The following is a 12,809-nucleotide window of genomic DNA, read 5'->3' as shown; positions in this document are numbered from 1 at the left end:
CATCTGCAGAGTCTGACCACGGGTAGGAACAAGAGCAGCGACAGGGGCCTGGTGAGAGGCAATGTTCTGTGGCGAGCCCGAGCAGCTCAGGCGAGGGGCATGGCCGAGCCCACAAGGTACTTCGGCTCCATCCTCCCGGCATCGGCAGCCACCAGACCTCGTTCGAGAGGTGCCGCATAGAACTCCTTGTTCTTGCCTTAAGGAAAAGCAGAGCTCCCCGAGGGGTGCTCGGGACGAGGGGTGACAGATTTCCACTCCCGGCAACAGAGATGTAATTCATTCTTTTTATTAAAAGAAATTGAGGTAAGTGAAATACTTCAGCACCAGCGAGAACCGTATGTACCGAGGGTGGTTTCCCCGCCACCCCTGCCCCGCTGGGTAACCGACCCACACGCCTGCGGCACCGGCACTGCGGCCACAGCCGGGGCTGGGGGAGAAAGGCCAGGACGTCGGCTGGTGACGCTGCGGTGACCTGGACCTCCACGGGGCTCCCAGGGCTAGTGCTGGAATTTGACTTCGGACCAGCTCCGATGTTACCTAACGGCTGGTTTTTTGGAGCTACTTTACCCCCAAATTAAGTGGAGCCTGACCCAGTGCCTGTAACACTGAAACACAGGGGTCTGCTCTTGCCCAGCAGGCAAGAGACTTTGGCAGCGATGGCTCCCACCCCAAGCGGAAGGAACGGAGCAGTGGGTGCCAGGACACTTGCCGTAACACCTGCAGACGTCCTGGATAAGGGACTGACTTGTGACAGTACCACGTAGGAAATCCCGGTGACAGCGGAGGAGGAGCCCAACGAGTCGCCCGTGCCGTGATGCCCCCCGAGCGGTCCTGCCTGGCTGAGACATCCTCTGTCTGTCCTGTGTGTCCTGCTGCAGCCCGCCTTGGCGTAAGTAAAAGCATCTTTGGGGGTTGTTCAGGGGGCTCTAGTGGGAAAAAAAGTCTTTTAAATCAAATTAGGGTTCTTAACTATTAAGAAAAAGCTAGTCCTTCAGACGACACAGCTCCGCTGGCCTCGGGGCAGGGCTGCACTGCTGCTGCTCGTCCCCCCGGGGAGGAGAGCAGAGACCCCGGTGCTGAACCTCGATTTTACAGAAGGCCTGGCACCACGTGCACCCAAGGGCTGCACTGCACTTCAGAAGGAAACAGTACAGGTGTGAGGCACTGGCATCATCATTAACTAATTCTCTCATAAAAACATCCCTTCTGGTTCACGCTATACTAAAAGCGGAACTGTAAAATCTGAAATACTTTTAAGACAATCATTGGTGTAAGCTCTCCAGTACTGCTTAGACCAAGTTCCATAACAGTATCTAAGTATTAGGGATTGACCGTGCTTCCCTCCAGAGTTCCAACTTCTCTGATCTTTTATTATGGTCAGGAGCCCCATGAAAATAAAACAGTGTGGAAATAAGCCAAGGACCGGGGCTGGGGTCAGCCTGCGGTGATCTGCGCTGCTGCCACACCTCCGACCTGGGCAGCCTGGCTCAGTGCCGGTGCTGCACTTACCTGCCATAGAGACGATTATTCCCAACCAGTTGCAAAGAGCGACCATTGGAACGGGATTACCAAGAATAACTTTTCTTATATTTCCGTCTTCCCACGTGTATAATGGCGGTCCCTTCCCCAGCTGCGCAACAGGACCAGCCAAGCGCAGGCAGCTCCGCTCGAGCCAGCTCCAGGGCAGAGGTGGGCGATGGAGAAAAACTTTGCTCAGATGCATTAGACCGAGATTTCCTTGCGCGGTTCTAACCATGTTGGTGTATTTGACTCTGTCCTTTCCCCTCCTTTACCCTGGCAGGCTGTAACTGCTTTCTGCTTCAGTTACCTACCCGTATGAAAGGGATTAGCACTTACATGAAGTATATGCAACACTGGGACTGCCCATGTCTGTTATCCCTCAAAATAAGTAGGGAAGGAAGAGCAGAAATGGCTGAGCAGCTGGGTTTTGGTCTCCTCTTTTACCTCCTCCTAAAGGGCCTTTTCACAGAGTTTACTGACCTGTTCTAAAGGAACTGGGCACAAAGGCAAAGTGAGCGCGGATTTAGCCTCCAAAATCCTGCCCCGCCACCTTCACAGTCCTGGGAAGCCCAGAAGCCTTCCCCACAGCCTGCCTGGGGCACGGGGACAGCCCTGGCCACACCGGCTTAAATGCTGTTTTTCCTCTACTACTAAGTAACGAGACAGACATTGGAAATACAAATCACTACTGGCTGACAGAGACAAGAGGGTTAACTCGGTGGTGGGCTCCACTCACCCACAGGACGCCAGGCGGGAGGACCTTGGGCTCCCACCCACTCCTGGGAGGCAGAGCCCGTCCTCGGCTACAGCAACGCTCTCGCAGGGGGTAACATTGGCACTTGTCAGCACAAAGCTGCCGCTACCAGGCGGGATGCGAAAAGAGAAGCAGGCAGGGGCACAGGGGTGTAATTTAAACGAGCCCCTGCTTTGCTATGCCAAGACCTCACGGTACCGGAGCACCCTTCATTGCCTGGCTGTAGCGCTTTTGGGTAGCAGCCGAACAGCGAACTGATGCATTGGTCCAGTCACGCTTTGTTAAATAAATAAGGTACAGTTAGACAGCTGTAACTCAATTCCGCAGGCGCTTGTGTTTATACATTTTCCTCATGTCTCTGGCCAAAGAACACACTTCCTCTGGTCAGTCTGATTTGAAAAAATAAAAATGTCACTCTTCCAGCATTTCCCTGAGCCTCCCCGTCTCGGTACAGTGGTCGCAGTCGAGCAGACAAAGGGCAATTCTGAGCCTTTTTTTTTCCCCTCCACTGTACCGGGCAGGGGGGAGTGTAGGAAATCGATGCTCTTACGTTGAAGAAGGCGAGTCCATTGTAGAGAGGATCCGCACGATCTCGGCTCGCTGGGTGGGTGATATATGCTGGGTCATGTGCACTATCGAATCCATGGCAACCTCCGGATTGGCCTGGACCAGGCTGGAAAGAGGCGAGAGTTAAGTGACGGCAGCCCTGGCACTCACGCCAGAGCGCGTCCGACAGCTCCCCGTCAGGCCCGGGGGGGAGGACTGAAATATGGGGTCTGTAAGAGAGACTGGACGAGGCAGCAGGCACTTGTGTGAGCTGATTGCGAGCAGCGCAAGAGCTGTGCTCGCTTGGAGGTCCTTCGTGCCCCTTAATTTGCTGGTGGCAGACCTGCTCAGACATGCACGGAGGCTGAAATCCTGAGAGGCCGGACCATGTGGACCCAGGGCAGACATGGGGAGGCCGGGAGCTCTGGAGCGTGCCCTGATCCCACCAGCAGCACCTTCAGAGGCTGCCGAGAGCACCCACATCTCCCCCTCCCAGATGATGCAGAGCCCCGTCTGCTGTAGCACGGATAGAGAAACTGGTGGAAATGACGGGAAGAGATGCCCTACGGAGTTAGACACGGAAAGAACAGGAGCTTCACTCTGCAGTTCGGTGCCCTCCCCCAGCTCTCTCAGAGGCAAAGCTGCTTTAAGAGACCTCCAGTGTAAGACATAAAAATTATCAAAATTAGATCTGTTCAAGTCTAGCAAAGCATTTGGCTCACGAGGCTTAACTGGCTCCGCTGGATGAATGTCTGTGCGAATGCACACAATAACTCCTACAAGCAGGAGGAACAGATACTCTACCAATGTGGGGGTTTATTTGGTGTAGTTTGAAACAGCAGTTGAAGGGAACTGGACATTTTATGACATTGAGCACAGAAGAAACTATGTAGCTTGCCTGGAAAGTCTGGGGCTAGAAAAAATAAAGAGAAGGAAGCTGTAAGGCTATTCTGGCCATGTGTGGTCAACACACTGCTTTGACAGCAGTAGCCCAGCTCAGAGATTTGCTTTCTCTCCTTGCCTCACATGGTATGCAGCCCTCTAAAATAATTTTCCATTATCTGCCTCAAATGGAGAAAAGACACATTAGCAGTGAAATTTCTGTGCCCTGGCTCTTCACAGCTCCTGTTTCAGTAAAGGGCGGGCATGGCCAGGGAGGTTTGGATACTGCTGGATTAGATCTCTGCTCTGCTGCTTTCTGATTTTGCTCAAGGCACCTGCATGTACAGTAGCACTACAGCCTGTGCAGGAGGAACAGGAAAGTAGACTTTGTACAAATCCCTCTGTTGCACAGTAGCTCCACATATGCCCCTGTGTTTGCATTTCCAAAGTGCATTTCCACATACTCCTTATGTATTTGCCACACAAAAAAGGCCAGCGAATCCATTTTCCTCAGCTGGGGAAGCACACATGGCCAAGATCAGAAGCTGAACTTTTTAAAATCCCTGTTCTGCAGGGGCAGAGTGTGTGTAGTTTGCTTACCTCCGTATCTGTTTGAGGATGTAGTCCCTCGAGATGTATTTGATGTTTTCATCCACAACTGAGCGAACGCCTTCTTCTTCCGTCAGCTGTTTTTCCAGCCACTCCACCAGGTCCTTATTACTGTCCCATAAATATGCCTGTGAACAAACCACACGTGTCACCCGGTGTCCCAGTGCTGCGCCACCACCACTGCTAGCACGGTCCCGCTCCCCACGCACCGTTCCCAAAATTTAACTCACAATTATTGGCAGCCTTGGGTAAAACATTTGGCTGGCAGCCTTCTCTGGTTTTCCCAGTGTGCGTGGCTTTTATAAACACAACTAACAATTAGCAGAAGTCAAAAGATGATATATTACTTTTGCATCTCCTTCCATAAACGTGACTAAAGGGGAACCACGGAAGCAGCAGTGCTGCCAGTGGCTGCAGCTGAACTAGCTGCATCAGCCCCAGAAGCTGTCCCAGCTAAAATCCCAGCTTCCTTCTGTGATCAGATGCCCAACTTCTGGTAAAATACGACTGACCCTGAGGTGAGGGCAGGGGCGGTCAGAGACGCAGCTGATCTGGGGCTTCTCCCAGTACTAAGCTGTCACGGGACCCACAAGTCCCCATCACCTAAAGACTGACCTGGTGTTAGTGTCCCCCAACAATCATGGGATCCCCGATTCAGCCCAGAAAGCAAACAGCCCCTTCAGCAGGTGTGAGCACTGCAGAAGAGGTCGGGATGTCCACATCCCTGAAAAGCCTTGGCAACAAACCCCTTTTTTTCTTTTGCAAGATCATTTCACCTGATATTTGCTAGGTAGTTGACTACATAATAATTCAGGAGTGTGTTAGACGCCTAATAGCCTTCTCGCTCCTCTCTTCTCCTCTCATTTTCTTTACAAATCATTTAAGAATCGTTTTGTTAATGGTTTCCGGAAAAGCAAGTACCGCCATTAGCACTCATTCATATTTATGTCATTTTATTTGGGTAATTAAACACAAAGCTCGTCATTTAAAGGTGCACTATCCTTCTCTGTTATCACTAACGAAGTCAAAGTCAGAATGACAATGAGCTCGGTGCAGTAATGCACCGTGGGGCCAAGCGGCCACCCTCCCAGCGTGGGCACAGACCCTGGGGAGCTGCAGGGAGCAGAGCAACCACTGCTCCAACCAGGAACCTTAAACGCCTTTGATCCTCCTGCTGCCTCTGTGGCCTGACCGGGAGCAGGGTGATTTCAGGGGCTGGCGGGGGAGCGGGAGGCAGAAGCACACGATGGATGTTTGCACCCAAAGGCGAAGCTTCGGTGCCGGGGGGGCAGCATGTTTGCAAAGGTCCTGGAAATCCTTGGAGCAGTAGCAGTGAAGCCAGCAGAATACTTCTCCTACCAGGACTCTGCTTCACTGCATGCAATGCGTTCCTCCAGCCAGCCACGCTGTCTGAAGCATCGTCTCACCTCTCCTGCTCTCCCGACAGAGCGATGCCTGCACCTCGACAGCCCATTACAAGCCTTCACAAAGCTGATTTTGCACCATCCTTGCCAATACCGGAGAGGAGCGCAAAGGCAGCACTCACACTGATGAGCCTCCACACTGCTCATCCTTTGTTTATATATTTAATTATCAACTTTCAAACTCCAAGAAATTGTTTCCCTCTTCCCTGGGACTCTCACGAGCAGCTCACCTTCCCCGTGTTGATGAAGGTGGTGTTACACCCATGGGTGAGAGCCGGCACTGCTGTGAGGAAGCCCGAAGTGCAGACCCTATTCCAGCCCCCAGCATTCGTCCTGCCTGCGCGCTTTAATAAGAAACTGGGATTTTTTTTTTCTTTATGTGTATGATTGTCTTAAATCAGTGATGTCATTTCAACCTCAAGATTTTGCTTATTTCATTGTTTTTTCTTATTATTATTTTAAACTCGTTAGGTTTTGCTCCTTGCTTCTGCCCCTAGACATGACAGAAATGCTCCCTGCATACAAAGTAGGGCACTTAGGAAGATTTCAGGGAAGGGAAAAAAAAAACCCCAAGAAGCTGCCTTACAGTTGCAGACCTGCGTAAAGCTAGATTTACCCAAGAATCCCAAAGCTTTTAGTTTAGGAGAATATTTAATACTCTTATTAATCATTTTTAATCCGTTTGCTTTTAATTAAGAAACAGCATGATGCTTTCCTATCAACATATGCCAGGGAGCAGATTAATTGTGGCTTAAGATAACTCTCCTTGATTGGTGTAATGTATTAGCTAACGAGATGCCCGCTTTTAAAGACGCTCAGACACTACCTTGGAAAGCCTGCTGCCCTCCAGAGAACACTTTCCCCCTTTTCTGGAACCCCTGAGTGTTTGTGACTTTAAAAATAGAATAAAATAAAATAAAATAAAATAAACCCTCAGATTGGAGGACTGTGACAAAAACAACCTAAGAGCAGGTCCAGAGACTGCTCTTCAGAGATTGCCAGGTTCCCAGTTTGAGCACAATTAAAAAAGAAATCCTCAACACAGCTATGAGATGAGGACTGCGGATGATGCCAAGGCGACCCCCAACCCCAAGCCCTGCCAGTTAGATCTTACAGCTGATCCGTGTCCCTGCCTTTGATGGTATGCCACTCCGTCTGGCATTAAACCTGGGACAACCCCAGGGGACATGGGACACTTGGTGGAAGAACGGCAGGGGCTCCCCTGGGCTGAGACGTGGCAATGGTGATGGACCGCCAGGCACCGTGATCTGTCCCCACCATCTCTAAGTTCCTGGCCTGGGGAAAGGGAAGGAAGGCGAGGGCATCCCAGGGGAAAGGCGGACAGCATGGCCGTGGTCGGCTCTGCAAGCAGCAGGACAGGCGGGTAAGATAGGCTGGCTGTACGTCGGCCAGACAAAACATCTGGATACAAGCAGTGAATCTCCATACCCTTCTCAGTGTCAGTGGGATAGAGCAGGATTGAGGATATTATTCAGTAAGAAAGAATAATTAAAAATAAAATAAAACCCCTGCGTTCACACCACAGAGGATCCCAAGGGTACGCAGGGAGCAGTCTGCACAGCTGGGACAGCTCCTCCATAACAGCCTCTGTAACTGTGAGCAGCTCCGCAGTGCTATTTTAGGGATGCTGTGCACAGAAGCAAGGAGATGGAGATATTCAGGGCTGGTATATAGAGCATGTGTTGTGACTCTTGGGACTTCTGCTGCCAGTTCTGCCAGACAGCAGCACCTCTGCGCAGCCTTCTTCCCACACGCTGCCCTGCCTCGCTCTGCTGAGCGAGCTGTTCATCTTTGTAAGATGCTCGGATTTTCGTATCAATAGTGCTACGTGCTTGGGAAAAACCTATTTTGCTTTTCTAGCCTGCTATAAAAAGTGTCCCCATAAAACAATTCATGACTTGGAACATTACCCAGAAGTTTTCTTTCATCACCTAGAATGTTTGTGGACATTACAATCGAAAAACAGAGATCAAACTCCACCTCGGAGAACTTCACTGAACTTAAGCCCAGGAAAGACTAATGCCTTGGTGAAACTGCTTTTCCATTTACCTTCACTGTCCCTTCAACTTCCACAAACCAGCGTCTCAGCATAGCCTGGATCTGCCCATCAGTCAGCTCAGGATTGGCATCATGGATCTTCTTTTTAACCACATCTTCTAGAAGAAGACGTCTTAATCTCCAGTAGAAGAAGGTACGGGAAGTTTTCCAGTCTAGAGTGTCCTGCCCAAGACATAAGTGGAGAAGGACAAATGAGTGAGGGACAACATTTCCATGGAGAAATATATATGCCTTACTCCCAATGGCAAAAAAAGGCTGGCATTCATGATATACTTAGTTATACCGCTTGCACAAGAGAAATACCAAGACTGCCACGTCTGAGCTTTGAAGACTTCCACCCTGTCATACCATTCAGTCACCAGAAGCTACATCCAGCCTCTTTCGTCTACCAGAAGTCTGCTCCCTTCTGCAAAAAGAGACAGAGCTTCCCAGGTGAGCAGCACTGCCCAAAACACTCACATCCAAGGGGAGAGGGAACTAGGAAAATCTAATCAGCCAGGGTTCTAATCCTGACACGAGAGCTGGCCTTCAGCTGTGCCATCACAGCCCTTCCCATCACGGAGGGTCCCCACGGGTACAGGCTCACCACCTTCCCTGCCCTCCCTTTCTGCCAGGGCAGGCTGCAGCGTGCTCTGTGGGGTTTTTGATGTGGTTGCTAATGAGCTACCAGTGAAGCCCAGAAAGTGTGGGGTCTCAAATGGACACGGATCAGGTAAAGGTGCTAGAAAACATGATATACTTGTGTTCTGGGACCAGAAAACAGCTGGCAGGTGGAGAGGGTTTGCTCCTGTGGCAAGAGTCTTTGGGGCAGAGGTTTATTTGCAGGCCCACAGGCTGCCTCCAGACTGGAGACTGCCATTTCCCATGTGTCAAACCCTCCAACGATGTCCCCAAGGGAAGCTCCGTGATACTCACAGTTATGACACCCTTCTCTTGCATCCGACCGGGTGTGTCGTGCAAGTCAGCAAACTGCATGGCTACCTCGTGGTAAATGGGAATCAGGAATTCCTCCCGCTCCTTTAGCTTGGTCTCCAGCTCTTTTCGGTCAGCAGGGCTCAGCTCAGGGGTACCTGCAACCAGGCACAGCCACACGTCAGAGACCTTTGACAGGTTAAAGCAGAGAGGTGTAAAAAGGACTGCTGCACGGAGGAAAGGCAAGCAGCTCTGGACAGTTCAGAGGGGGAGAATGGAGGTTTCTTCTTTTCCTGCATACAGGTGAAACCCAGACTGCATTTGGCCAGGACAAACACCAGACCGCTAGCTTCCAGCAACGCCAAGCAGAGTCTTGAGTCAAATCTAAGTGTTCCAGCCCAGATTTCCTGCCACCAATATTCAGGCGAGAGCTTCGAAGGAGTTTTCACCATGGAAACTCTATTCCATTTAAATGCCAATGAGCTGAGCCATCAATTAAGTGACATTTACTGGACTTACTCCTAAAAAAGAATAATGTCCCAACACGCAGTTCATTTAGCAAGAAACACGGACAATGTAAAACCACCTACACAATTTCAAGTTTTCCTGCAGGCTGGTTCCTACCAGTAGCTGTTAGAGCCACTGCCTCATTAAGGAAAACACAGGTTACGCTAGAGACACCAAAACCACTCACATTCAGTTTAGCAGGGATCGGCACACAATAGTCTCAATCACGGACTAACATGATGGACAAGAATAAAACTGTGTCAAGAAGATAATGTCCTCTGGAGTTCATAATTTTTAATTTATTTTAAATCATTCAGCTCAGCTAAAATTAACTTTGATTAAAACAAAAACATGCATTAAACAGTTTCCGATTAATTTCGGAATCACCTGACCCGGACTAAGTCAGGCAAAGGGAAACACATCATGCTGTGGAGGCACATCACAGCTCCTGCTGCTTCCCACAGCCTAAGAAGGTGCTCCTTCCCACAGCTGCCCCTTTATCAAACCAAGAATGTAAATCCCCCTCTTCTCCCTGTAACAGGCCACAGGGACCATAACCATAAGTGCAATTCTTCGCTGAACCTGTAGTAATTTACACCAGGTCAAAGCTGGCCCAGGAGTAGGTTGATGCTTCTCCTACACTGCCTCACCAATACATGTGCAAGAGGTCCTTGTGCAGAGGCAGAGTATTTAGAGCCAATCTTAGTTCAATTTAAGCAAAGATTGCAATCTGAGTCAAATTATATGGTACTGGATACTCTGCTGAATTGTGCCATTTTTTAACCTCCCACCCACACCAGAAGCTCTGGTTGCAAGTTCATGGCCTCAGACACAGCTGCCTGCCATCCCACCTCCCCTTTTAAAGCCAAGGTCGCTGGCAATCTGAAGCCGGGTCATGGACAAGTCTTGCTCCAAGCACTGGTGGGTTGTAACATTCAACTGTCCTACGGCACCTTCCATTCAAATGTTAATATAACCGCCCATGTGCCTGGGAGACATGCAAGCATGACTGCGCCTTCAGTGTACAGAACTGAGATATAAAACAAAGAGGTGTCCTACCCAGTAGCACAAGAAGTCAACGGGAGAACCTGGGACAAAAGCTGATGCCGTGATTCAGCCGGAGGACAATGTTCCTGTCCTAGTTATCTTGTAGCCCAAGTACCACGACTGCATTTTGTGGTGCGTGACCACCACCGAGCTTTTTTTTTTTTAATCTTTATCGTTGGAGAAGGATTGTCAATGGGATTAAATGCAACATCTACCATTACATCTACACTTACTGTTAAACTGCCACACTTCCAGGCTGGGTGACGTGGAAGGCAATCGCTGGGGAGAGGCAGGAGGGCAGCTGAGCAATGGGGGTCCTCAGCAGCTCCACGGCCACTGTCTGGTCTGACAACAGCAGGCTCTGGAATCGCAGTGAGAAGCCAGAGGAATCCAAGTCCCACCCAGCAAGACCAGATTAAATTAGGGGGCAGAAGCTTTACAAAAACCCCAACAACAAGGAACACTTTCACACAGCGCAAAATCAAATGGTGGAACTCACTGCCACCAGAGGTCCTGGGTGCCAAAAGTACAAATGGGCTCACAGAAAGCGATCAGACAAATTCATGCAAGGGAAGTTCATCACAGGCTTCTAAGCATGAAGATCAGATATTGATCTGTTCTCAGGAAGCCTCTAAACCACAGGACTGCTGGAAGCTGAGAGAGCATCCTGGGGAAAGCATCACGCTGCATTTACACGATGCTCCTACTCTTTCTGTGAACATCCATGGCTGACCTCCCGCAGACACGATGATCCAGGGCTGCCAGACCGAAGGGCCGAGCACCCCAGTGGCTCTCCCCAGTGGGTGCAGCACCACAGCAGCTCATGCACAGCACCGCAACACCGGGGCTTTGGCTCAGACCCACCTTTAGGGGCCCACTGCATCCTGGCCCTGTTCTTTTCTACTTTGCACTACCTATGTTTTCATTTCCTTCCAGAGTTTCTCTTCCGAGTCAGAACGGGTTTGAACACACACACACATGCAGGCACACTTCCAAGCCACAGGCCAGCCATACAATGATTCTTTCTAGGGAAGGAATGTTTTTATATGCCTAACAATATAAATGTTACCTAACCTTTCAAATGCTAGTAAGAAGATTTTAATTAAGAGAAGCTACTCTTATAACCTTCAGAATAAAAAATTATATATATTTATCCATGTTAAATTCACAGGCTCCTACACCTCCCTGTTTTAAATGGCAATGCATGCACTTAAGCCAGTAACGCTCATGTATTCTGGCCTATCTGCCACACTCACAGTGTACAGTCAAACCAGCCAGGCCCAGTAATGATTTAGGTGAGATTAACAAATATGTCAATGTCTATTTTCTGCTTAATTTAAAAGCAGCGTCTATAAAGATTTTTGACTTCTGAACCCTGTTCTCCTGGAAGAAAGAAGGTAACAATGAGGAGGGGGGATAAAGAGTGATTATCCCATCATCGATCGTTTGTCAGGAGCATTTCTTATTCACTGGACTATTGTAAAAAGCTAAGCTCTCGATCAATCCTGTAAGCCCCCTGTACAATTAAATATCTTGGAATGGTTTTCTTTCTTTCCTAGTCAGATCTTGAGGCCTCAGGGTTTTTCGGAAAGCTGGGGCTTTATTTATTTATTTCTCGGAAAAAGAAGTCTCCTTCCACAAATCTTATACTGGCAAGGAGAGGGGAGTTAAAATATGGGATTCCTTTGCTCTAAAGGTACTTGACAGTTAATGAAACTGTTAAAGTTTAAATCATAGGAACATTATAGACCTCTAGGTATGGATCGGCTACTAATCAATAGAGAAACAAAAGAAGCAGCACTCTGAAATGGCCACATTACAATGCAAACACAAAGTGTAGCGGGTTTTGGCATGCAGGTGGAGCACGCAGGTAAGACAAGACGACAATTTAAAAGGAAGAAAGAACATGTGTGACCTTCCTAACTTGGCAAGCAGCACAGGACACTTTCTAAGGCAGCACTCTTAAGTGCCATAAAATGTCACATTTATCTTGGATTGCAGTTTGCTCTGCAGTCTCCAAGTACGCTTGTATCTATATATAGTGCTGGTATGATCACAGCCATTGGCATGATCGGAAGAGGCCAGGTAAATGTCTTAATTCTGCTCTCAACACCGTTGAAGCCCATCCACAGTGGTAAATGCACCAAGACTGCTTCGTTCTACGGTGTCTTTTCTTTTTGGGGTTTTTTTTTTTTTGAACAATAGCAAAACTGCCTCACACAAGTTGAAAAAATGCCCTGGGGAAGCAGTAACATTGGGGTACCAAAAAGATTAGAGAGTCTCTTCTGACGTCAAAAGAGCAGTGGCCAGGGTGTTGCCAAAGCCCTCTGCACAAACATACCCAGTTAAACCAACAAAACCTAGTTTAAAACCACACATAAGAAGTATTTCATCGAAAATGTTCCCAAATGCTTCCTGGAGGAAGCTGGCAGCTCATGCCTCCCCCATCTCCCCGCCCTGGCCTATGCCGTCTCTCCGCGGGGTGACACCAGCCTCCCCATCCAGCTGCTACAGCCTGGCTTTTGGGG

At 49.2% G+C, this 12,809-nt stretch overlaps 1 protein-coding gene across 8 annotated transcripts in view; it reads right to left on the bottom strand.

Moving 5' to 3' along the window:
- Positions 1–270: 270 nt before the first annotated feature.
- The window catches only part of ACACA (acetyl-CoA carboxylase alpha), a 141,093-nt gene continuing 128,554 nt past the window's right edge, over positions 271–12,809 (bottom strand). For all 8 annotated transcript variants that reach the window (XM_052804410.1, XM_052804416.1, XM_052804409.1 and 5 more), the window contains 4 exons: positions 8,731–8,885; positions 7,807–7,977; positions 4,304–4,440; positions 271–2,948 (listed from right to left, as the gene is read on the bottom strand). In XM_052804410.1, the coding sequence (XP_052660370.1) occupies positions 2,822–2,948; positions 4,304–4,440; positions 7,807–7,977; positions 8,731–8,885 (590 nt within the window). In that variant the 3' untranslated portion in view covers positions 271–2,821. The remainder of the gene's footprint in view (positions 2,949–4,303; positions 4,441–7,806; positions 7,978–8,730; positions 8,886–12,809) is intronic.

This window comes from Harpia harpyja, chromosome 12, assembly GCF_026419915.1.
Source record: "Harpia harpyja isolate bHarHar1 chromosome 12, bHarHar1 primary haplotype, whole genome shotgun sequence".
NCBI classification, from domain to species: Eukaryota; Metazoa; Chordata; class Aves; order Accipitriformes; family Accipitridae; genus Harpia; species Harpia harpyja.
Note: the sequence above shows the minus strand (reverse complement) of the source record. Positions and strands in the feature narration are given on the sequence as shown.